This window comes from Saccostrea echinata, unplaced genomic scaffold, assembly GCF_033153115.1.
Source record: "Saccostrea echinata isolate AGI-Se365-2 ecotype Australia unplaced genomic scaffold, CSIRO_AGI_Sech_v1 ptg000002l, whole genome shotgun sequence".
In the NCBI taxonomy this organism is placed as follows: domain Eukaryota; kingdom Metazoa; phylum Mollusca; class Bivalvia; order Ostreida; family Ostreidae; genus Saccostrea; species Saccostrea echinata.
Window position 1 is genome coordinate 19,730,926 of NW_026889751.1, and position 26,853 is coordinate 19,757,778.

General features: G+C 34.7%; 3 protein-coding genes across 3 annotated transcripts; 1 reads left to right on the forward strand and 2 right to left on the reverse strand.

The window, feature by feature from the left end:
* The first annotated feature begins 1,596 nt into the window (after positions 1 to 1,596).
* Positions 1,597 to 7,398, forward strand: LOC133174002 (WD repeat-containing protein 91-like). Its single transcript, XM_061309054.1, has 2 exons — positions 1,597 to 3,621; positions 4,165 to 7,398. The coding sequence occupies exons 1-2, from the start codon at positions 1,597 to 1,599 to the stop codon at positions 4,510 to 4,512; spliced, it is 2,373 nt and encodes a 790-aa protein (XP_061165038.1). The 3' UTR covers positions 4,513 to 7,398.
* A 683-nt stretch (positions 7,399 to 8,081) lies between these two features.
* On the reverse strand, positions 8,082 to 12,037 carry LOC133201170 (CB1 cannabinoid receptor-interacting protein 1-like). Its single transcript, XM_061336951.1, has 3 exons — positions 11,855 to 12,037; positions 9,971 to 10,130; positions 8,082 to 8,483 (listed from the first exon to the last, which is right to left on the reverse strand). Exons 1-3 carry the CDS (start codon positions 12,013 to 12,015, stop codon positions 8,319 to 8,321), a joined length of 486 nt encoding a protein of 161 aa, XP_061192935.1. The 5' UTR covers positions 12,016 to 12,037; the 3' UTR covers positions 8,082 to 8,318.
* A 4,503-nt stretch (positions 12,038 to 16,540) lies between these two features.
* On the reverse strand, positions 16,541 to 23,144 carry LOC133174017 (uncharacterized). Its single transcript, XM_061309061.1, has 2 exons — positions 23,065 to 23,144; positions 16,541 to 19,524 (listed from the first exon to the last, which is right to left on the reverse strand). Exons 1-2 carry the CDS (start codon positions 23,108 to 23,110, stop codon positions 18,101 to 18,103), a joined length of 1,470 nt encoding a protein of 489 aa, XP_061165045.1. The 5' UTR covers positions 23,111 to 23,144; the 3' UTR covers positions 16,541 to 18,100.
* Positions 23,145 to 26,853: the final 3,709 nt, after the last annotated feature.

Below are 26,853 nucleotides of genomic sequence, written 5' to 3' on the forward strand. Positions count from 1 at the left end.
AGATTTATATGGCTATATATATAAACTGGGAAATGAATAAAAAAAAAAAAAAACAAGTAAAGGAAAGACAAGAAGAGGAAAAATATAATTTTCCATTAGTGATGGGAAATCGGGATTTTTCATAATCGATTATCAGAATAATCCGATGCATATAATCGATTAAAATTCGATCAATTTCAAATATTAAATTTGTTATTTTTTGAATGAATAAATTGGTTTGACATTCTGGAGTGATTTCTAGAGTACATTTTTTTAAAATATTTTGTATCATTGGGTTCATTTATTAGATTATTTTTTAGGATTTAGTTAAATTCAAATAAGAATGACTCAAGAATCAAAGGAATAATTTCCTTTCACCTAATACTTTAAGTAATCGATTATCAAAATTATAATCGATTATCTATAACCGAGGACCATTTCCATGGATTGGATAATCGATTTAATCGGTACATCACTAGGCCTATTTACCATGGGAAAATTTAAATTCTTAATTCCATTTTTTATATCTTTTTAAATTAAATGAGGAAACTAGAAGAATATCTAGTAAAAGACACTGTGCGACACTGCCCTAGGACTTGCCATTTTCGTAATTATAAGACTCCATGAGATGTTTCGATCTTGCAATGGATATCAGAAAATGACTTACGATATCAGAAAATAGATTTTATTAAGATCAGAAAATAAACATGATTTCGTGATATCAAAAATTCTATTATGATAATTACAAAGGTAATCAGCTGTTTTGAGTTTTATATAAATTGTTTTTATTAGTTTGTATATATATTTATCTCAGTATCTATCTATATACCGCTGTAATGGTTTGGAATATCGACCTGCGATGCTCAGTTGGTAGAGCTGCAAAAAAGCACCTGACAAGTGACGCAGGGGTACCGGATTCGATTCCCGGTCCAGCCAAACATCCTTTCCCTTTACATAACTTGGTGCCGTTGATCACCCTAGCTTGTACTGAAGTTGCTGGTGAAAGTCTTGCCAGGGGCAAATACGAACTTGCATCATTGGGTTGTGTCCTCGAGGGCGAAGGCAATTTAAGCAAGGATCGAGGAATGTAATGGTTTGGCTCGTAGATTCTGTTACACCACCATTAAGGCTGCATGATGAATATATGAAACATTAAAGTTATTTCTTCCTATGTTCCTCATATGTTGTGATTTTTTTTAAATGAAATATTCATTTTCATTACAATCGTTTTCTGATATTAAAAAAAAAAAAAAAAAAAAAACATTAATTTTCTGATATAAGAAAAAAATGATTCAAGAATTCATTTTTAATGTTTATTTCTGATATCAAAAATTTGATTTTTTTAATATAAAAATAATCATGATCATTTTCTGAGATATGTCAGAAAATTGATTTTTCGATATCAGAAAATGATTTTCTGATACATGTATCATGTGTACCAAAATTTTAAATTCTTGTAATAGGAATTAGTTTTTGCTAACAATTATTGTTTTTATAGGCCTATCAAGAATTCAAATTCCTTGATATCAGGAATACTCTCTTTCTCTCTTTCTAGATCAGAAGATACTGAACTAAATGACGTACAACTTAACAATACCTACTTTCGTTTTAGAAAATATGGCGGCTGCAGCTGGGAGAGTTGATGAACTGGTGAAGGATTATTTATTATTCAGAGGATGTACAGCATCTCTTAGAAATTTTGAGTACGAACTAAAGACTGATAAAGATAAAGGTTTACGAGCTGACAAGATTTTAGAGCAGTTTCAGCAGTATATAGGGAGCTACAACCTTCACAGTCTCAGGGATTTCTGGGCTCACCTCAACAGTCGGCTCTTCTGTCGCTTAGAACAACGATATATTCAAAGCGTACGGAAGTTAGAAGTAGGTCTTTTGAAGCTTTATGTTGTTAATGCAGCGCATAACAACAGAGCTGATAAAGTGACTGATTTTTTCGAGAAGATGACCAACGATTTGCATCAGGTTCCGGAATTTAAGGAATGGTTTTGTTTCCCATTTATTAAGAGCCCGGAAGAGAACAGTCATTTTTCAATGTATTTTACAAAACAATGGCAAGATATGTTTTATTTATCACTTTTCAACTTCCTTAGTGTGATTATAAATGTAATGCCTGCACCTATTCTATTGAACTTTGATATTGAACACAAAAGAATGAAAAACTTGCAGGAAGAAAATGATATGTTGAAAACACAGTTACTCTCTGCAGACAAAGCACCAGTTCTAAAAACACCTAATATAAGAGAGAAGGAGTCTATTAGGAGGGGTGCAAATTCTGTAGAATTGCACTATGACTTCAGTGACCTTGGTGACGATACTTTGGAGATACAGAAGCAGCAGAAATCTGGTCGAAAATTTCCTTTCTCAGCATCACCGTTACTCAATCGAAAGCCAAATTTTCTCTCATCAAATAATAAGAGTCCAACAAAGTCACAGGGCAAGGCAAAAGCAGGTAAACCACAATCTGTTAACATTCAAAAGAAACATCCGAGTTCAGGGTCACCGTCCAACCAAGGTCATCCAGAGTTCACAAATAGGTCACTCAGTAGTGGTGGAGCAGTTCAAAAAGCTGGTCATCCTGAGACCACCTCAAGATCATTTAGCTTACAGGGTAAATCTACTGCAATTGAAACTTCAAGGCAAAAATCAGTGCCAAACCAAGGGAAGCAATCCAGTGGAACAAGAGTTGATGATTTGTATACTACTGTAACAGCTGAGAATGTACCTGGACCAAAACAAGAAAATCCTGTCCAAGACAAGACTAAAAAAAATCAAGGAGATTCCTCAGGGGAAGTAACTGTAAACACGAAGTCAAGCTATGTGAACAGTGAAACTATAGAAGATTTAACACCAGTGAATGATAACAATAATTTTACTGGGATCACAAGAAATCAAAGTGTAATTGATAAGTCAGACTATCTACAAGAAGGCCAGGGTCCTTTTCTCCTCCTTAGTCAAGAAGATTACAAAGAGCACCACTCAGCCATATCTTATGCTCGATTTAGTAATATGGGTCAGTATGTAGGTAGTGTTGACATCGATGGAATTGTCAAAATTTGGTCTTGGAGCCCACAACCTACAACATGTGCCACAGTGATGTCAAAGTCTGCATTTCTTTCACTGGATTGGGCAAGCAAACAGGACCGTTGGTTACTCCTAGGCAATCGCTCTGGCAATATCAGGCTTTTTGACGTCAAAGAGATGAAATCATTTTATGAAGCATCAGCAGATTCCAGTTATCCTCGTATAGTGAGTCTGAGTTCTAGTCCCTCAAGTGGAGCATTTATTTGTTCTGCCACTGTCAACAGGGCTCGCTCAGGATCAGGGAGTGACATCGGACCATCATCATCCATAGCTCGGGTTGGAAAACTAACTCTTTGGGAGCTGCGCACCATGAAACAGACCAAGCATCTTGAGATACAGCCAGGCCCTGTGGCCATCAACTGCTGCTCATTCAACCACAATGGTCATCTCCTGTTGACTGGGGGAGTTGATGGAGCTATTCGACTTTTTGACATGCAGCAACACAAAGTGATCTCGCAGTGGGAGGCCCATTCTGGGGAGGTGCAGAACCTTCAGTTTAGCTCTGATGAAACAAGCTGTTACAGCATAGGCACAGATGGAAAGGTAAAGTTTACAGGCTGCATTACTGTAAATCACTAATTTTTTGCAACACTTTATTTTCGCAAGATACTTGTTTGTTATTTATAAGCAAGACAAAATTTTCACATATTTCAGTTATTGTTTCTATAATTTTTAATGAAACAAATATACTCAAGAATGATACTTTCATGAGTAGAAAGTCTTGTGTAATTACGAGAAAATAGAGTTCTTTTGAATAAAAAGATTTATAGTATGAATTCATCATCATTTACTTCAGAAAAGGCCGAGAAAGTGTCATCTGATTCATAAAACTGGTTATTAAATAAATGGCTTTCACAATTCCAATTAGTAGCCTTCTGAATGGCAAAAAAATATTTTCAATTAAAATTAAGTGGCTGTAGATTTATCATTTATCAAAACAACCAGATTTTTAAATTTTGAGAATGATGAACAAAGTTTTCCTATTTACCATGTCTTTTTTGAATTGATAAATAGAAGTTTAATTTAAAAAAAAACATTGCTATTACTGATTAATTCAATTTTTATAAAGCCAGTTGTTTGTTTCAGCTGATACAATGGAGTATGCATAAGCCTGGGACCCTGAATGACCTGCCTATTCATAGTGGTGCCTCCCTTCCATTCTTGTCCGGCATGTCAGGAGGGCTAAAAGAAATGCCCCGGGGTCAGATCTTTTCTTTGGATGCTGAGGGAGAGTACATGTTGACCTGTGATAAGACCAAAGGAAGCATGTACCAAGTCAAGGACAAATCATTGTCACATGTCATGGATATTCAGGGTCATGGGTCATTTCTCACCACGGTTGACTGGTCACCTAATATGGACACAAAGGTTTGCTTAACAGGGTCCATGGATGGAACCATCAAAATATCAACTCTCTTATCTACACATATGTAAAATCATTTTGAAACTAAGACGTATGTATTTATGTAAAATTTTAGTATAATTAATCATTCTGAATCATTCCTTGTTATGATTACTGGGTAATTTTGTGTCTGTTGAAGAAGAGAATGTGGAATATGGCCGATGATAAAAATAGGATATTTTCCTCAGAAAATATTTGTTGTTTCAGATATGTACCAGATTATTATGTAAATTCTTTCATTCATCTAATTTATTTTTTGGGACCACCACACTTTGCATGTAATTGTATATTACAAACATCAAATTTTCCTTTTTTTTTCATTCTCTTCCAAAGTACTTGCTATTTTATTTGAGACTGTATACTGTTTGATGAATAATGTCAACATGTTACAGGTGTTGTTTTTGAAATCAGGTGAACTACAGTATTACATACAGACATTTCTCTGTATAGTGTAATATGCAACCGAAGGTTGCATAGTGGAAGCAAATTATTTTTCACAGATGAGGCCAACTTTACTCCTACAAGTAAGAGCCTTGGTTAACGTCCCTACGCTCCTTATATATCTCGCGGCGCCAAGTCAAAAGTATCTCGCCGTGAACCTTTAGCATGCTGGAGTAAGGCCAACTTTAAATAATGTTTGTTTGCCCTCTTTTGACTCGGAATTTAAAAAAATGGGTTGGTAGGTGGGTGAGAATTCTTTTTCCTAAAAATTTTCAACAGCAATGATGAATTTTCGTAATCTATTTTCTGGAATGCATAAAAAAAGTTATTGCTTCTTAGAGGTTAATAAAAGTTTTGAGTCGGGCCATTTTTAGGCAGTTGGTCAGGAGAGGGCAATCAAAAAAAAAAAAATTAAAAATGGCCTGAATGTACATATTTTTTCCTGTTGACACAGCTGGGTTCAAATCCAGGTCTGATCCATAGCATTTTCTCCCTGTTGTACAGGATTACACAAACAATTCTTGACAAAAAAAACTTAAAATATTGTGTAATAAATATATCTTAATATTGTGCTGATCAATAGTTCATGTGAGCAAGAGGAACTTAGTTAATGGCCCAGTCAGTTAGTTATTGTCAGAATCCTACAAACTTAGTACAGTTGAACTTCCAAACTTGATATCTTGAATACACAGGCACTTGTTTTGTATATGGGTTCACCCCTTCTTTTTCTTTCCACAAGGTACCTAACTCAATTTCAGACACCCCGCTTCAAGCTGTATTTTATTGATATTTAGGAACTTGGTTAGGGTTGTAGCAGATGATAAAACCAAAAGCCCTAGAATGGAAAACTCGGAAGTCTCTGGTTTTATCCTACATTTATTATCCCAAGGGAAGTTCCTGTATATCCTCTAGAATCTTAAAATGTAGTATTGAGGTAATTTTTGAGGAATAAATGAGTGGTTTATTATAAAGATGCTCTAAGAGGGACAAGGAAAAACAGTCTCTTAAAACAAAAGATGTCATGTTAAAATAGGTAAATGATTGATATATTAAGAAAATACGAGCTTGAAGCGCAGGTGCCTGAAATTGAGTTAGGTACCTTGTGGAAAGAAAAAGAAGGGGTGACCCCATATACGAAACAAGTGCCTGTGCTTGAATACCATGGAAATGTCAAACTGAGTTGGAAGTCCCAGCCACATTTCATTTAAGTGTTTAGAATTCTCAGATATCTCAATTTTTTTTTTCTTGGCCCCACCAAGTTTGAGATAATGAGGTTTGAATGTATTATAAACAGTTGGTGGTTGATGAAGATCCAATCCTTTTTAAGTAGAGTTGACCACTAATACATGTAGACGGCTTCAAAATAGTGACACAGGAGGTATAATACCTTCAAATGTGGACCAATGCAGTTATAAAATGTGCAATATTAGAGTATACAGAATTAGTCATTTGTTGGGCAATAAATGTAGTACCATATGTGGTGTTGATCTGGTATAAAATGCTACTGATCATATATTCTGCCTTTAAAAGTGCAGTTTCATAGTTAAAATAGAAAATTTATTTTGTTATGATTGAAGTTCTATTTGGAGTGATTTGTAAAATGTATTGTAATAAGGACTTTGTTAATGGATATTATATGTCTTTGCCTCACACAGGGGATAGATGCTCTACAGATATGCCCCTGTACATCTGTACTTTTACAAAAAAATAGACTAAAGAGGTAAATGGGTATATCTGTAGGGTGTCTGACACCTGTGTTGCCACTTACTATATATTACAGGCTGCCCTGTGGCCGTAAAATTCCTTGAAAAAATTCATTATTTTTTTTTTTTTTTTTTTGGCCAATATTCTTTAAGTAGAGCTGAATTCAAGGGAAAATCCTAAAAACGCCCTTAATTATTTTTCATGTCAATTCCTTTACATATTTATTATATATTTATCACAGGCACCTGATGTTACTTATTTTTCTTTTAATAAAAAAAAATACCTAATGAATTATTAGTTAAGGGGCATGTATTTTTTTTTATTAAAAGAAAAATAAGTAATGTCAGGTGGCTGTAATATTTATATATTTCTACTCCAGCAATTTTGAAAATGCATTTATACAGAATGTCTTTTAATGTAGTTTGCAGTTCTTAATCCAATTATGGCAGTAATTATTAAATCATGTCAAGATGCCTACTTAAAGTATTTCTTTGCAAGTTTCTTTATTGTCAAATTTGTGAAGGTTAATTCATTAAAATGTCTAAAACTGCCAAAACTGCTAGGGTAAAAATTGAAATTTATTGTACTTACTTATTTGAAATGTCAAAAATTGTGTATATCATTCATATCAATCTAAAACATCTAAAAAGTTGAATTTGAACTGACTCAACGCCAAAGTAATGCACCTGCAGTGTGTGCATTTATCATACAAGCACAATCATCTTTATTGTTTTATTTATGATTTGTTTGTAAATTATTTATTTGGTAATAAACATCACAAATTTATTACACATTTACGTTGTACATGGTTAAACCTTTATTTTTGTCAACCTTTGTGTTTTAAAATTTTTGCAAACAAAGCTTAGCTGATGTTACTTTTCCTCTACATGCTATGAGGCAGGAAGCATAATCTACAACTTTTATTGATGAATCCCTTCCTTCTTCTCTTTTCAGGGGGATCCATAACTCTGAATTTACAAAAATTATTCTACTTAAGAAACAGATATAAATTTATCAAGACTCATGTCTATTAACTTTTCACATTTTTGACTTACTATCAATAACCACGGGGACATTTTGAACCAAACTTGCTACAAACAACTTTGAATGAAGGAAATTCATATTTGCCACACCCTCTTTAAAGGGGGGGGGGATAAGGAAGAGTGAAATTTGGTGGCATCTTGTAAAATCTCAAAAACCACTGGCCTGAAATGACTCCAGCAAAAACTAACTTCATTAATAAGTGAAGATTTAAAATGTTCAAATCAATAGGGAATCAAACTTTGACATTTTCCCTCGAACAATAGTCATACTAATATATTTCCATTCTTTATTTGTAAAGAAAAAAATGCCAATGGATTTTACTTACACGTAAAATAATACAGCTTAAAAAATAATAACACTCGTCTGTTATATATTGTATGTATAACTGAGAAAAAATATAGCATTGTAAAAATTTTAGAATTAAAATATATTTTATTAAAATTAAAATAATACAGATACAGTAAAAACATAATAAATTGTATATAAACAGCGAGTTAGACCGAATTGTCTTTAAACCTTTCCTTCAATCATAATTGTGAATTGTATGTAAAAACTGGTCAGGGTTACTATTACATGTACGTAACCCAGTTTTGACCAGTAGCATTAATTAAAATATTCGACGAAACGATTTATATTGCTATGGATGTTGTCATACAAATTTGTGTTTATTGACTCGAACCCCAGTTTGGCCTTCGGTCAAAGAGCAGTCGTACTCAATCCAGGTGAGACTAGAGCCCCATCTACAATGTTCAATCTCGCCCTGACCATAAAACTTGCATTGGAGTAGGACTGTTAATGTGGCGCCACTATCAAACTGAAAAAGTCGAAAGAAATTTAGGCAAAAGTTGTTAAAAAGAAGGGAAAAAAATAGGTCAAGGTGACTGAAAAGATTAGCATCCCCTGACAATATGATATCATTCAAAGAACATTTTCTCGAACAATGAACATATAGCCTATATTGCGTAATTACAGTATCATAAATACAATTACTTTTCTTGACTTTTAGCCATGGAATCAATAGGCTTCTTCCACTTGGTGCCATGCATCTTTTTTTCAGGCACTAAGAAATTGAGTGATACTCTTTAGTCCGTATTCATATATTAGTTTATACCTATCTCTATCTTGATCTTTGGATTTTGGAATTCTAAGGTCTTTCGTCCAGCCACCTTGCATTTCTGAAGCAAGCAACAAGTCTAAAAGGTCTAACGGTATTATTTAATTAATGCCCCTTTCTTAGCTTAAACTTATTACTATTGACCTTGAGGTTTTACCTTTTGACCCTCAGATGCATCCATGCATGTTATTCTGGTAACGTACCATAACTGTAGTAAGTTTGAGACTGAAGGGTCTATTGTTTCCTGAAATATCGTGTTCAAAACGTTGCTACAATTTTATTCCCTCTTATACTGACCTTTGACTTTTTTTTACCTTAAAATGAGTAGCTAGTACCCCCTGCTAACCTACCACTTCTGTTGCAAGTACCGTTCACAGTAGCTCAGTCAGTAGAGCGCTCGCTCCGTGATCGGGAGGTCGTGAGTTCGAATCTCGGCCGCGACTGACCTAAGTCGATAAAAAAATAGGTAGCAACTGTTCCTTCGCCATGCGCTCGGCTTTTTGAAGTGAAAGTTGCGGATCCTTCGGATGAGACCTTAAAAACAGAGGCCCCGTGTCACGACAGGCGTTGGCACGATAAAGATCCCTCACTGCTCAATGGCCCTGAGTGCCGAGTAAAGGTCAAAATTTGAAGCCCTTCACCGGTATATGGTGACGTCTCTATATGAGTGAAAAATTCTCGAATGGGACTTAAAACAACATTCAATCAATCAATCTGTCGCAAGTTTCGGACTAAACGTTCAATTAGTACCAGAAATTCATTTCTGTAGCAAGTTTCGGACTAAACGTTCTATTAGTACTAGAAATACCGTGTCTGCAAAGTTACTACAGTTTCCTGGTATCTTTGACCATGAACTATGACCTTTTGACCATCAAATGGATAGGCTTGTAGCCCTGGACACGTACCACCTCTGTAGCAAATTTGAGACTGGAATTATAATTAAATAGCAAATTTGAGTCTGGAATTATAATTAAATAGAACTCCATATATCCTTTCACAACCTTTTAAGGAGGGTATAACAAAAAAAAAAGTGATATGCTTCCTTGTGTACAAAACATCCATTGCATTTTCCCGTAGAAAATACAACGGGAATTACTAGTACATATTTGTTGGTTAATTTTGCTTGAACCGTCTTTTAATAGAGTTTTGTGCAACAAAAATTGAGGGGAAAGTTCACAAAAGCTCACCATTAGCGCTATCGCAATGTCCTTCCGCCCTTTCCTCTTTTCCGCGGCGTACCCAGTGGTGTTAAAATTGGCGGAAAATTTTAAGGAATCATCGGAAGAGTTCGATTTGTCCCGCTTCACCTCCGTAAGTTCGCATCTTTCTCCGTGAATCATTAGGTCTCTAAAAATTGTAGAAAGGGATTAAAAACGTAAAATGGCAAAACAAAATTATAATTGATTGAATATGTCATTTCAAATTCAAAGCCTTGTTTTTGCTTTTTTCACAGAATATTAATTTAAAAACACACACACACACCCTCCAAAAACAAACAAACAAAAATGTTTTTCCAGGAACGAGAAATAATGTTTTCAGGCCCAAGACAATTATAGTGGCTCTTAGTTAAGCTTTAATCAATTTTTAGGTACCGATCAGGAAATGTTTGAAAGCAGAAAATAAATAAATAAATAAAGTTACATTTAAAAAATTAAAAAAATTAAATTAAATAAAATAATAATGATAATAAATAAATAAATAAAACAACCTGCCTATACCTTAAAAACCTATTTTGTGTTTGGTTGGAGGGGGCACACATTTTTAAGTCAATTTCTTGAAATACATGGCTCTTCTTACCGTTTCAAGAGGGGTCCGTGTTTTCTAAAGGGGAGAGGGGATTCAAGGTCATTTTTTCCCGTTATTTTTACATAGAAATGTAATAACTCTGAAAATTCCAGGGAGAGGGGATGCGGACCCCCTCTAGATCAGACCCTGAATCCCATTATAATACACATTTCAGTTTTCACCACTATATAATATCAATGGAATAAAAGTATCCGAGTCTCTCTAGAATACGTATTGAAACTTTTTCAATCATTAATCCCGTTTTCAGTTTCATTTATTACATTTTTGGTTATATAAAACTTTCCTGTTTGACAAACATGATGCGTAGTTTAAAGGTCATTGTAGCAGACAATACACAGTTTCCCCATCGTATTTATATTATAAAAAAAAATGCTCTGTTTGCTGCCGAATTTCAACCTTAAGTTGAATGGGTCAAGAGAGATTACGTGTCTTGAATTTAAATTAAAATAACATTCTCATGATCGATATATCTTCAAGGTTCAAAATAATGAACCCTACTCAGGCTACATATATGGTGTACAACTTTGAAACACTTGAATAATTTTCATGTAGTCCAAGACGTGGTGTGTGATATGATCTTGTGAGGATTACAGACGGAAAGTATATTCTACTTTAGAGGTCAAATTAGATTCACGGGTCTCTTTATACATTACTCGGTATATATATACATGTTCATGTGTATACATCAATCTGAGACTGGCTAATCTACGAATTATGACTTCAATACGATAAAGGCATCCCAAGTTATTGGTCATTATAAATGAAAGTCTGAAAGAAATGGAATATTAAACAAAGGGAAGTTGAATTAAAGCATTAAATTCCAGTGGCTTGAAGAACCTTGCAAAAACTTTTCCTTCTTTTAAAATAGATTGCGAGTCGGTGGTGATTGAACGGGGTCTTAAATCTTCCCGGTCCGTTCTAAAGTAGCAAATGTATTTTTATTTGTACAATAAATCGATTTAATTCAAATATGAAAAGGTCCTTGGTATTTCAAAGGCTATCGTGTTATATGCAACATTGCCTCTGAAAGAAAACTAGGTTAGGACACATGCACTTGATGAATACTTCTTTATCACATATTGAAAATTCATCAACTAGCAAGAGATAAAATGACGATAATAAATAAATAAGCATAAGATATGCATGAACAGTGGATACGATATTTGGTTTGAACTGCAAGGGACAATTAAACTTTATGATACTATATAATACTTCAGATAAATCACAAAGATCCTTATGGCCCCTCCCCTTTTCTGAGGACTCACCTGAGTTTTCTGTTGGATTGTACGGTGACGACATAGTCCGTGTTTTGGTTCAGTTTGAGGGTATGGGGTTGTGTGAACCTCTCCCCATCGTGTTTATAGAACACCCCACCGCCGCCCTCCTTCCGTTTGAGAGAGAGAAGAACTTTAAACTGACTGGCCATTTACCGTCGCCGTATTCCTCACATGGCCCTGCCCCAAACAAGATTCACTTCGGAGGAGACAGACTCGTGATAGATTTACAGCTTTATTCAATGGTCTGCTATGTCGCTAAGTACTACGATCGATGTGCGCCCTTAAACAGCCAGGACTTGCTTCACAACATGCAGGTTCATTTTAGGCCTAGTTATATTTTGTAGCTCAAGTAAAGACAAGCACGCGAGGTTTTTTTTTATACTTGTATAATCGTTGAGCTAACTGTACATCGAATTTTTTTTTTTAAATTTATAATGTTGGTTTTAATCTCTTCGTTGAAGGGGGGGGGGGGGGTTCAACCTTTCATTTTATTTCTGATGGAAATACCTGACATATGAAAAATTCTCTTCTGTATTGTTCTTCTGTTAATTTATACTTTAATTGTGTGCACTCAAGGGCTCAGAATTTATTTTTCTTAATATAGTATAACTATAGTGTGTTAATTAATTGTACATGCAAGCAAAAGGATGTATAAACCGACAATAACGGAAATGTCGTCTATTACAATAGAAGGTGTAAAGTAACAATGCTTAGTATGCATATTGAAGTTCATACATCTTCAAGGATACGTTTAGTAAATTGTCCATTTGAGTGTCTTTCACTCGACCTGTACGTCAAGAAACGTTTGAAGCATCTTCGCAAGCCTAAGGGTTTTCAGTCCGCATCGCTCTCCACCTGGAGAGCGATGCGGACCGGCCGCAAAACCCTTGGTTTGCAAAGATGTGTTTGAAGGTGACATTAGGTATTTTACCCGTACTCCTCGGAATCAAATCTATATTTCTGAAAATAAAAGTAAAATATATACCAATATCATCATATTATAACACACACACCCACTCTTTCCATGATCCAGCTTGGGATATGTTTCTTCCTGAAAGTTCTACAATTCAGGGAAAATTTGTTGAATTGTGTGTGTGTATGTCTATGGGTCGTGTATGACCGGGCCTTTAGTATTGGAACCATTGATTAAGAGAAAATTCAAATTTAGCCTATCCTGTCCTTCACCTAAAAGTATGCTATCTCTAAGGTTAAGATCTCAATGAGATGTTAAAATATGTGGAGCAAAGCAATTTTAGACAACCTTCCATTCTACAAAGCATACGGTTATCAAAACTGTTCAGGGACAATTTTGGCGTCTAAGGGCCGGTACACGCGGTAAAGCTTGCCTTATACGTTTTGCAGGACGTAGGGCTCTCGTGTCCACACGTTCAGGGAAGACTTACAAGATTATATACAACATTTCCATAAATCTCACGTGTTTCCAGCATAAATAGTGCATTCAGTCATTAAAATAGAAGAATAGATTATTAGGCTTTGTAATAATTATACCAACAAGTACATTCACACTTCTTAAAAAAAGAGGAAGAGGTTGAACAGAAGCATTTGTGGATATTTTCATTAGCTTAATTATTCGAAAATACTTTGTGTTCACTTCAATCTACCCACCTGTATGGTTTGATAAAAATAGAATGACATTCATGGTTTTCATTGGTTGAGAAGAAAGTTTCAGCTAAGTCTTGTATTAAGGACAGATGATACGTTCCTCAAATATCTGTTTTGCATATCTTCGTATTATATGGAAAATATTCTAAATTTCAACTACCTTCTGATTTCTAAACTGATTTCTGATTGTCTTTAAAAAAAATAAAACACTAAAAAATGTGATATTGGAAAATTAAGTTTTTTCCATAAGGATTTTATAGGAAACAACATCCTCTGGTATCTTGCACAAATGCCTGGTAAGGTACCCCAATTTTTTGCGAGTAAACATGTTAAAGTAGGAATACTTCAATGACAAAATCTTAGAAAAAATTATATATTATTGAGGAACGTATCGTCTGTCCTTAAGAAATAGAACAGTGTTCTATTTGTAAGTCAGACTTGTAAGGCTAAAAACCGTGCATTAAGGGTGTACACACGGTAAGGCACTAACTTAAGTTCTATGACTTACAAGGCAAGCCTTATCGTGTGTACCGGCCCTAAGACCATCCAAGTATTTCAGATGATGTACCGGTATTTTAGGGCAAACGTTAAGGTTTGTTGCCATTAAAAGAGGAGTTGGTGAACTCAAATACTATACAGAATGTGATACTAAAAGACATCTTGCATACAGTGACACCAAGAAACATAAAACCTTATAATCTGGAAACCTTATTGTGTTGTATCCCGTGCAAAAATATAGGTTACGATGATCTCATTTGGTATTTTATGCATATTATTGCCTTAGAAACATACTCGCTACTCTGGGCACCACCAACTCCTCATCAGTGAATGCATCACATCGTCTCAACCCACGTGCGGTCCGGAGTCGGCTTTTAGTTCTCTTCTACCAGAATCGGTGAGGATCGTATATTTTGGCCGTGGTTTGCGACGAGGAATGCATCTTAAACGTTTGTTGATCAAAATTAATTTTCAATTTTACAGATCAATACTCATCATTAATATTTTCATCATTACGGGCTATCATTTCAAACCAAACATTCAAATCAAGTTCAAAAGTTGTGGTACAAACGATACACTTCATCCCCAGTGCCCTGTTCTACAGATATACCACGTAAAATCGCACCAGGAAACCAAGAACTAGGTCAACAAGCCTAATTTAGAAATTAAAGGACTAGGTACTTTGAAGTTTTTACCAGGTTTTTACGACTTCTAAAGTTTATCAGTCTCTTATTTTACTTTCCATGTCAAACCTTTTTGCTATATTAGTTTGTTAAAACATTTTGTACATCACATTCTGTATAATTTCTTGAAAAAATGACACAAAATTTACTATATATAACTTTTAAACTCTTTATTTTATAAAAAAGAAAAGAAAAGAATATATAGGTCTTTAAAAATATATGAAATAAAAACAGAGACTTGGATTAACAGCGTGAAAGTGAACACAGAGCAGAAAATTTGTCCAAACAACCAACCACCAGGAAATTCAACAGAACAAGCTGCTCACAACATGATTTAGTACATATGTACTTAGGCACTATAACTGTTCATTACAGCTTTCTTCTGTATCAATTAGGTATCTTTTATAAAAAAAATATCAAGGTTACTAGAGAACAAAGAAGTCTGCAGTTTAAAATGATTATCAAATAACTTTTTATACATAATGGCTCTTTATACAGTTACATAATGCAAAACACTGCAAACCCCTGTCCTCATACATAATTGTTGGTTTACTATTGGATAGAAAAAAAAATATTCTGCAAAAACAATTTCTGCAAAAAAATATCTTGCATTACAAAAAATTTATATGTATAATTATGTACATTATACATGATATGGTTATAATAAGCCAGTAATATTGGTGTGCCATTTTGTAGAGGAAGGTTTTCCATATGTTGTTTAACATCTCATATTAAAAATAGCTGAGCAATTATTAATGGAAGAAGGAATGACTAGGGAATAGACTAACAGTGTGCTAAAAATAGAAACTATGCACATTCTTAAAACTGAACACTTTTCCTTTGCAAATTAAGAACAAAATAATACAAATTTTCACTTTATGATCCTCTATAAAAAAAAATCCAGTTATTTAAAACCTGAAATATGCCCTATTACTAATGTGCTACTGCAGTTAAAATATATATATAAAAAATAAAATAAAAAATGAACGAGATGTGTTTGTGAAACATTGATGCCCCCATATGGCAGCTTATGCAAGTCAAAATCCAGGCCAAAAGATAAAAAATGTTTGTACCCAAAGAAAGGTCTTGTCTCGAGGAATATACCTGTGAAATTTGAAAGACCTAGCTGCAACTGTTCAAAAGTTATGGCGAAGGTTAAAGTTTTTTAAAAGTAAGTAAAACGTCCAGGTCAAGGTCAAAGTTATTGGTATCCAAAGGAAGGTCTTGTCACAAGAATTACATATGTGAAGTATGAAAGCCCTAGCACCAACCATTCAAAAGTTATGACCAAGGTTAAAGTTTTTCGAAAGTAGGTCAAACTCCTATGTCAAGGTCAAAAGGTCAAAGTGGTTGGTATCCAAAGGATGGTCTTGTCACAAGGATTACATAAGTGAAATATGAAAGCCCTAGCATCAACCATTCAAAAGTTAAGGCCAAGGTTAAAGTTTTTCAAAAGTAGGTCAAACTCCAAGGTCAAAAGGTCAAAGTGATTGGTACCCAAAAAAAAGATCTTGTCACAAGGATTACATATGTAAAGTATGAAAACCCTAGCTCCAACCATTCAAAAGTTATGGTCAAGGTTAAAGTTTTTCAAAAGTAGGTCAAACTCCTAGGTCAAGGTCAAATCAAGGAGGTTGATATCCAGAGGAATGTCCTGTCACAAGGAATACACATGTAAAGTTTGAAACCCCAAGCACCAACTGTTCAGAAGTTATGGCCAGGGTTAAAGTCTCATAAAATTTTGCAAAAGTGGGTCAAACTCCAAGGTCAAGGTCAAAAGGCCAAATATGATGATACCCAAAGAAAGATCTTGTCACAAGGAATACACATGTGAAATATGAAAGTCATAGCTCCAACCAATCAAAAGTTATGGGCAAGGTTAAAGTTGACAACAGACAGACAAACAGACAGACATGACAAAAACAATATACCCCTGGGATCTTTGGATCCGGGGGCATAAAAAATACAGAAACAATTAAATACATTGATGACTGTAGTACTATTAACATACTGCAAATCCCTAAATATATGCGAGGAATAATTATCGCAAAATTTCATGAAAAGCACCACTCGTAAAATAAAATTATGTATGCGCTTTTATTTTTATGGTGCTTAAATGTATGTAAAATCTCTTCATCAGTCGTCCACTTGCGAATTATTATTCTAGTGATTTGAGGTCCTATGTCCATTTCGCAATATTAAGTACTCGCATAAAATAAGGAATCTACAGTAATGCCTCTAAATAGATAAATCTGTGTCCACTACTGGTGAACTGTTTATACCGATAATCTATCTATCAAGACACCATTTTTTGAATGTAGGTCTTGCACAATGTAAATATGTTTAAATCTTTTATATTAAAGGTTTTCTGTCATAATTACAGTGTGCCTTATAACACAAATATTAGTCTGGAGTAGATGTGTATGTGGGGTGCAGGTGGGGAAGAGGGGGGGGGGGGGTTCAGCTTTTGTGATTGTGCTTTTAATGTATACACAAATAATATTACCATATTTAGATTAATTAATATTTTACCAATGGTCTACAACAGTGGAATAATTATACAGAAAAAATAATATAGAATTAAAAACAAAACAAAATAATACAACACACACATGCACATTTGTAATAATAAGTAATTACAAAATTATAAACAATGATGAAAATACATCAACAATGATGCTGAAATTTGATTGCAGGTAGCTGCAGAACTGTAGCTCTCCAAAAAATATATATTGACAGACTGAAGAGCTCTAGTGCCACCCCTGAAAAAACTGTATTTACTGCACACAACAAGTTGCGCTGGTTTCTGGATTTATTTCTCAACTGCAAAAAAACTCAATTAATTTAAAAAATTCCTTAGACTTCTCATTCTGGATCAAGCATGTTGGAAAAATTGTCTTACCTCTCCAAATGGCAGTATTAATAGCTGAAAATTTTCAATATATAGCCTCAATTTCAGGTTCAGGAGGGCTAAACTGTTATGAGCAATGTCTTGTTGTGGAAATAGTAAAAGAATATATGTATATGCTAGGAACACAAGGTTAAAAATATTTTGAGATGACATGTACAGTTTAAATATATGAAGAAATAAATAAAAAAACCAGCACACCTTTTTGTGCGCAATAAATATACAATTTCATCAATGGGTGGCACTGTAGCTCACTAGTCGTCCATCTGAATTTTTTTTTGACCAGTGAAATACATCTGCAGCTAGATTGCTGTGGATTTCATTTAATAAAGAGATCATATTTTTGTATAGTATCACAGTTTACAGCCTGATTATGTAATCAAGGTGGGGTAAAGTCTGAAAAACTTAAATATTCAACATCAAATACTTTTAACAAAATTTACACAAATATTTATATACATGTAACTGAAATATACTTTTTGAAGTAGACTATAATCTGCTTCATATGGAAGCACTGATTCTTTAATCTGCTTCATCCTGGAGCATGGAGTATTCTACATCATACTTCTTACTTTCATTTTTCTTACTCCCTGAGAAATATTTACGAGCAAAACTAAAAGTAACAACCAGAACAAGTAATAAGCCAATAAAGAAAAAAATAAGCATGAACACAGATCCTGGCCAAGCCGCATCTCTGTAATTAACCTCACTGTGGACGTCAATACCCCATACATCATCTAACAGACTGAAAGCTTTAGTGGAGTCATGTCCTATCCCTCCAACTACATACAGTTCGTTCCATGTATTGAAAGACATGGCATCTGTTCGACAGCTTGGATATCTTCCATGATCAAATTCATTGTCTGCTGAACCGTAACTTCCCGGGTCACTGGCTCTGTCAGATCCACCCATCCATGACCACATTTTATAGTCAAGGTCAAAGTACCAGAGGTCATTCAGAATGACATCTGGAACTTCATCAGAGATTGTCCTGGGGTCTGAAGAGGCCCCCTCTCCTCCAAACATCCACAAGTGCCCCTCACTATCAGTCCAATGAATTGCTCCCCTCCGACATCCTGGAATATTTTTTTTGTTTGCCATGCCTTTTTTGCCATAATAACCTGCCAAGCACTTATTTGGGTCCCCCATTATTTTCACCCATGCATTTTTCTTGCAGTCAAAATTCCACAGATCAGTGGAAAATCCTGAATTGTGATGAGAATCCACTTTGTTTTTGGTTTGCGTGTTTCCAGAAAACATGTACAGCTGTTCATTGTGGCCAACCCAAGCTGTTGCACCACTACGACCTGCTGGGTACGTTATCTGTGGACGGATGATTCCTTTTCTGTGAAGTTCTGAGGAGAGTTTCTCTTGCCTCCAATTAAGATCAATAAGGCTGTATTCCCACATATCATCATACTGGTCCAAAGTCTCAGAAATGCCTCCAAAAAGCATCATTTTTGTCTGCATACACCACACAACAGCATCAGCTCTTGGATCAGGGGACTCTCCAATGCTCTCGTTTCTCAGATTCTTTAACATTTCTGACAATGGAAGCCACTCTTTTTTCTTGAATACAAATACCCAGGTGTCTCCAAGCACCTGTTTATCCTTATTCATCCCCCCAAACACAACAATTAGTGTCCCAGGCACCCCGCACATTGATGCATACCTCCTTGGAACAGGTGCCCTGTTCTTATTTTTGGAAGATATATCTAAACTTTCAGACCCAGGATGTTCCAAAGTCCACTTTCTTTCCCTAACATTATATTTCCATAGATCATTTTTCATGGATGGTCGTCCATTATATATACCCTTTCCGCCAAACACCCAAGTATTGAAAACATCTTCCTGCCAAAACGAACTTCCTCCCCGGCCACCAATGGAAGTCTTGGAGGGTTCCTGATTACCACGGCTATTTCCAAAGGCCCATCTAAATCTAATGCCTGAAATAAAAATTTAAAAGTTATTTTTCTTTCTTGAACTTACATGTAAGCTAGCCTTTATAAACCTCTTTATTTTTCTTCGTTGAACTTACATGTAAGCCTTTGTAAACCTCTGAAGTTCTAAATCAGACTAGCACACTGTGAACAGGTATGCTTTATGCCTTTAATGATTAACTGCATCCCTTTTGTTCTTGAAAAGAATGTTTTTAAAAAGATTTTTCCTATATATTCCTATGGGAAACTTTGAACTCATACTGTGGCTCCAACCTAGGCCTGGGGGGGGGGGGGGGGGGGGCATTTGATTTAAATAAAACAGTCTTCAGAACCAATAGCCAAACTCCCTTCCTCTCTCAGACACCTCTGCAATAGGGGCATTTGTCAAGATTTTTGACATAAAATATAATATTTAAAGGAACTGTGTGCTACACTTTAATGTCTATGCTGTTGTACACTTCTTCTAAAACAAGTTTGGATAAATAAAACATCTAGAATTTATGTCAAGTAATTTTAATTTGTATATTTTTCTTTGAATTATACAAGAATTTTCATCAAGCTTTATCGTGTTTATTTAGCTATTCACAAGGTTGTCCGTAAGACCCTGGGGGCCAGGGATGGGGTAATTGAAATGAGTAATTGTAATTTACTGTATCTGTGTGGTCACAAATCAATTGCTTTAGATAGCCCCAGAACTTTGGGAACTTTCAGTACAAAGTCTCTCAAGGAGATGCAGCTTGAATGATGAGCAATTTAAATTACACTGCATTGTTTTCAGAAGAGTATAAATTTTAACACTATCACTGCACCAAGGTGCAACTTTTTGTACATGCTGAAAAAATAACACATTTTAAGACAAAAAGTGTGATAAAATAGCTAAATCAAGCTATTCTGAATAGCTTAATAAAGCTTTATAGCTAATTCAAGCTAAATAGCATAATCAAGAGACTTTGTCGGACCACAGGGGCTTGCTCCCAGCATGTGTAATAATTATTTATTTAAAAAGTAATACACAAAATCAAAAAATTTTTACAGGGCCTGGATATCGAATATCTGAAACATAATCCTCCATCATGTTCATGTTCTTCTTCTCCCTACAACTATAGTCCTGCTTGACACGTTATTACTGGTGACGTAAATATAGTTAATAATGAGGACCTTAGATCACTAATTTTAAAAGGTCCTAAATTTAGGGAACCCCGATCCTTCAACTCATTACTGGCGTCGGAATTTCATAAATATTATGGATTCTGTAGAGGACTACGCCAGGCGATGGGCCAGACATGAAAAAGAAGACCTTGACACTTTGTCAGAATGGATTAAATGTATCAGATGTATGTTAAAATCACGCATTAAAAGATTGAGGGGCAATATGAGAACCATCTATCCTTCTGCATTCAATAATCCAGAAGTGAAAATAGAATTAGATAGATTACATGATCAGTATGTACTGGTCCCTGCTGACAAAGCAGGTAACAACATTGTCTTTGTTTGTAAGGCTCATTATATTAAATGTATTTTAGAGGAACTTTGATTTAATTCTACAAGTGGTAATCCAACTTATACTCGTAGTTCCCTTTCTAAGGAAGAAATTCTTCAAAATCATATGTCAGTTTTGAATATTTTTAATATTCCAAACAACCAAAATGAATTTGAATTACCATATTTATATTGGATTCCGAAACTTCATAAAAATTCTTACAAACAAAGATACATAGCGGGTTCCAGTAAATGTTCAACCAAGCCTATTTCTTTACTCCTCACTAAGATATTAACAGTGGTGAAGGAGATCTAGAAACTTCAAGAGTACTGTGCAACAATATATTCGAGAAGTGGTGTAAATCAGATGTGGATACTTAAAAATTCCAAGGAACTTTTGGAAAATTTGAAATCACAAGATTTTACCAAAATCAACAGCTTAAAAACTTACGACTTTTCTACTTTATACACAACCATTCCCCATGATAAATTAAAGTCCAGGCTTTTTGATATAACTGACAGCTGCTTTTTCAATAAAAATGGAACTCGTAAATATACTTACCTTGTCATTGGTCATTTGCAAAATTATTTTGTTAAAAAAAATTCTGATTGTACACACAGGTACTCTGAAGTTGACATTAAAAACATGCTTGAGTTTCTGATTGACAATATCTATGTGGTTTTTGGAAACCAGGTCTTCCAACAATCTATTGGAATTCCCATGGGTACCAATTGCGCCCCGTTATTAGCAGACCTTTTTTTGTATTCATATGAAGCAGAATTTGTCCAAAATCTTGTACGTGAAAAGAAGAAAACACTTGCTGTGGCCTTCAACTCGACATTTAGATATGTCGACAATGTATTGTCAATTAACAATGGCTTTTTCTGTTCTTATGTCAATACGATATAGCCTGGTGAGCTTGAGATAAAAGATACCACAGAGTCTGACATATCTGTTTCATATTTGGATATTTTACTTGAAAAAGACGTTAATGGTAATCTAATAACCAAGCTTTATGATAAATGTGATGACTTTAACTTTTCAATTGTCAACTTCCCTTACTTATGCAGCAATATACCTTCATCACCTGCATACGGGCTATATATCTCTCAGTTGATTCGATACGCAAGAGCATGTACAATTTCTAAAACAAGGTAATTTATTGACAAACAAGTTGATGAAACAAGAATATCATCTGTCTCGTTTAAAGTCATCATTTCGTAAGTTCTATGGTCAATACAATGACCTTGTCAGCAAATACAATTTATCATTGAGTCAAATGCTGACTGACGTATTTCATACTAATTGTTAGGCCATTATTTACACACTGAATTGTCGACGGATTTTTCCGTTATTTCCCGATCATGACAAGGTGTGACCGGTCGGCAGGGGATGCTCACTCCTCCATGGCACTTGATCCCACCTCTGATGTTTAGAGGTCCGTGTTTGCTCTGCTCCTATTTTGTATTGTTTAATGGACTTTTAAGCTTGAATACTGTTCGTTATCTCCATATATTTCATCCTAAAATAGCATTTCTTAAATCACTTCTTCAATAATTATTACATGCTGGGAGCAAGCCCCTGTGATCGGACCTGTTTAATGGGCTCAGTGTTGATGGTTCAACCCATTTGAAATCTTAGGCTGATCTATCTTAAGTCCTGGGCCAACCTTTTTGGCTGGGGTACGTGTCATTGGGCCTAAATCTCTGTGAGCTGAAGTGTAGTTGGGCTGATGTCTGGCATCCATATGGGGAAGAAGGGGTGAAAGGTGAACAAATTACTAGTTGGAATAATATGATAGCCATCTCCATTTTTTTATTTTATGTGTGTGTGTGTGGGGGGGGGGGGGGACATCATTATTAATAAGCATATCAAAGAGAGATACATTATTGCAGCTAAGTTCTGACTTGAGGTATTAACAGTTTAAAATATATTTACAGGGCAACATTTAGCGAACTATAAAAGGTACAGAAAACACTGGAAAATGTAGTTTTCGCTCCATCAATAAATAGGGGAGATTAAAGTATGTATTGAAATCAAGGAAAAAGGTTTGTTATCTTACTTACCTTTAACAGAAGAAGTTGTTAAATTCAACATAAATATTACAAACATAAAAGTTCTAAAGAAATTTCTGTCGCCTGTACCCATTTCGCAATGTTAGCTGAACGAAATGTAAAAAGTAGAGGTATTCCGATCTTAAGCTCGAGAAGCATGCTAATTGGCGTAAAATGGTCCTAAGTTGTGAAATACTGATTTTTTTTTTTTAAATGAATATTTGATTAAGCAAATAAATAAATAAATTAATTAATTGATAAATGAATTAATTAATTTGCAGTAAATTTTGAAAGATAATTGAACATTCAAGGTTGTGCATATCCCTGGTTGTTTTATTCGTTCTTTTAAATCACGGAGCAACATTCCTGACATTTTTATTGCAAAATTTTGATCAACAGTAGCGTGTCAGACGGACAACCTATATATAAATCATTATCTAGCAAGCGGGAAAAAGAGAAATATAGAATGAGGACGATTTTTTAGTAGAGAGAAACATTTAAGTTCCTGTTAAAGGGTCAAAAAGGAAATCTTTAACCCCCCCCCCTTCAAAAAAAAAAATAAAATAAAATAAAAGATTAAATTAACAATAAAAGAGGGGAGGGATGTATCAATATTGTTACACAATTTTTCTCATGAGAAAAAAAATGAATCCAATGTACATAGATAAAAAAAATCATATTTGTATAAGACAATCAAGAAGATGGGTGAACATGACGGGCGAAAAGCCTATAGTGTGACAAACATGAAGGTGAAAAATTAAATTTCAATTATATCAAAATTTTCCTTGATATTTCATCTAACATCAAAATATACTTTTAAAAAATCTCTGCAATTTGCAAAAATCCCTCAAAGATGGAAATTATTTGCCTATGAAATATTATAAACAAACTAAAGGGGGCAAAAAGAGTCATTTCCTCATACTATATATAACACTATTTTTCGATATGAGTGGGTCTTCGCTCCACTTTTTTGAAAGTTAATCCTCAAAGTTTGCATAAAAATAAACATTTTTGGTTACCAAAAATATGGAGCAAAGACCCACTATACCTTAAAAATATACTTTTATGACATAACATTCGCAGCTTTTCGAGAAATACTTGAAGTCCATTAAGTCAAGGGTCATATCACAAACATGATATAAATGCCACTCTTCATCAGGACTTGCCTAGTCTAGTGGTTAGCGTGCTAGTCTCGAAAGAAAATGATACTCAAGATTTTTATTGCAAGGGTTCGAACCCCACAAATACTACATTATTTTTTAGATAAAAGAATAAATATTGCCGAGAAATTTTTCCTCAGAAAAGTTTTGTTTATCATAATTTCATAGATTTAAATAATGAGAATTTTACTCTTCTAATACTAAATTCACAGATTGAATATGATTTTTATATATCTGAAGCTATAGGCTTTCTGCACGCTATGTTCACCCATCTACTTTTACTGATAAATGAAAGTTAAAATGACACCGAGCATTTTGTGATGTTTTTATTGTTGATATTATGTATTAAACCTGGAAAGTACCGGTAGTGCAGGAAAAAATTGTGATAATGTACTAAACTGAGCCTCACTTGTTGATAAGAAGTATGTTCCCTTCAAAAACAGCTTGGCAAATGTAATTATTTTGTGTATTATAACCCCAGTGAGAAGTCTGGAGTTCCACAACTTCACCTTTATTTTGAGACGAATTTTGCGGGAAAACAAATCTGACATGCCACCTCAACAATTTAACCAAGGAAAGACAACTTGGTGTGCTTTGATTTGAGTGGTCACTCACTGCTGAACGAAAATTAGGGACATTTCTATGTGAAGAAACGTTCACATTGTCATATATGGGAAAACAATTAGAGGACTGTACCCATTTATCTGACAACTTAACATAATTTCTGACTATAATTTTATAGTCGTCATTATAATGTAAATTTCTTGTTCCTTGCCATATCTTGTAATGAAAAATATGAGGATAACGAATAGTGATAGATTTATAAAAATCTACAAATAATACTTTGTGAACAAGGCATGAAACACGGACCCTGGAAAATTCCAGAGGTGGGATCAGGTGCCTAGGAGGAGTAATCATCCCCTGTCGACCAGTCACACTCTCCGTGAGCCCTAAGTATTGACAAGTAAGTGTCAAATTTAGTATAAAAACAATGGCCTAACAATTGGTATAAATATGTCACTCCAAATGCAGCCCAAAGATAGGTTGCATTTGCAAAGGCCATTATAACAATAGAATTTTCGAAATGCTGACGAGGGTGTTGAAATGCCTGTAAATCAACTTATTTGTCAATATATAGCCTAGCTCGGTTTAGAAATTGATCGTAATCAGAGCATAGTAAAAAAACATTTAAAGCTTATCATTGACGTAAGGATTGCGCAAGTTTTGAAAGTGTGTCATGACCTTGACCTAAGGTCATTGGGCAAGTTCAAGGTCACTGACAGAAAAAGTGCTAAATTCATTATGGTCTGTTACTCTCTGATTTGGAAGATGATACTTGACACATATACTAATGACCCGAGGGTGTGTTATGAAGGTCATAAGGGCAAGTCAAGGTCTTTCATAGAAAAAAAAATGTAAAATGCTTTCTAATGGAGATAAACATTAGATGCTCATATACTTCAAACAAGAGATGTTTGTGAAAACTTATCCCCCTCCCCCAAATAATTGGAATTTTTTAAAGTCCAAGGGGCATAACTCTGTCAAAAATTGATCGATCGTTTCTGAAACAGAGCTTGACCTAGATATTTTTATGATTAACCTGTATAACAAATTTCACTTCAGTATGTGCAATCTCTGCAAAGAAAATGAACGGAAACTGCAAATAATAGGAATTTTTCAAAGTCCAAGGGGCATAACTCTGTCAAAAATTGCTCGATCGTACCCAAAACAGAACTTGATCAGATATTCTTATGATAAATCTGTATATGTACCAAATTTCATTTCAGTATGTGCAAACTCTGCAAAGAAAATGAACGGAAACTGCAAATTACAGGAAATTTTTCAAAGTCCAAGGGGCATAACTCTGTCAAAAATTGTTCGATCGTACCCAAAACAGAACTTGACCTATGTATTCTTATGATAAATCTATGTACCAAATTTCATTTCAGTATGTGCAACCTCTGCAAAGAAAATGAACGGAAACTATAAACAGCTGATAAATGATTGGAATTTTCCTAAGTCCAAGGGGCATAACTCTCGACTGTCAAAAATTGCTCGATCGTACCCAAAACAGAACTTGACCTAGATTATGTATACCAAATTTCATTTCTGTATGTGCAACCTCCGCGAAGATAATGAACGGGAACTGATGGTGGACCAACAGACAGACCAACCGACAGACAGCAGCAAAGCAATATGCCCTCCCTTCTTAGAAGGGGGGGGTAACAAAATTATTTATGTTCAGAGGGTGTATTATGGTCATTTTGGCAAGTTCAATGTCACTTTTATAAAAATGTATGATTGATCATTCCATTTTGTAGTGGAGAAACATTGGAAGCTCAATTAATCTTGGCACATCTTTCTCCTGGTAGAAAAGTATATAATCCTATTATAATCTTTATCTGATTCCGGCATTTTCAACATAGGGTTCTTGCAATATTTCCACAACAAAAATGTTCAAGACAATGCAATATAAGTGAACAAAAATCACTGTTGTATACTTACATTGGGAAAATTGTAAAGAACATATTCAGTTACCATGGTTACTTTATCTTGGCATTCTTGGACATCTATAATGTTGAGAATACTTTAAACTGTGTCATTAACTGTAGATTCCGTTTCGTTTGTAGGAGCGAAATCG

Coding starts and splice junctions, on each gene's coding strand:
- LOC133201170 (XM_061336951.1), bottom strand. CDS start 12,015: ATGGCCAGTCAGTTTAAAGTTCTTCTCTCTCTCAAACGGAAGGAGGGC. Junction 10,131..11,854: donor CAATCCAACAGAAAACTCAG/GTGAGTCCTCAG, acceptor TACAATTTTTAG/AGACCTAATGATTCACGGAG. Junction 8,484..9,970: donor ACATTGCGATAGCGCTAATG/GTGAGCTTTTGT, acceptor CGACTTTTTCAG/TTTGATAGTGGCGCCACATT.
- LOC133174017 (XM_061309061.1), bottom strand. CDS start 23,110: ATGTTTGTAATATTTATGTTGAATTTAACAACTTCTTCTGTTAAAG. Junction 19,525..23,064: donor AACAACTTCTTCTGTTAAAG/GTAAGTAAGATA, acceptor TTTTTATTTCAG/GCATTAGATTTAGATGGGCC.
- LOC133174002 (XM_061309054.1), top strand. CDS start 1,597: ATGGCGGCTGCAGCTGGGAGAGTTGATGAACTGGTGAAGGATTATTTA. Junction 3,622..4,164: donor GCATAGGCACAGATGGAAAG/GTAAAGTTTACA, acceptor TGTTTGTTTCAG/CTGATACAATGGAGTATGCA.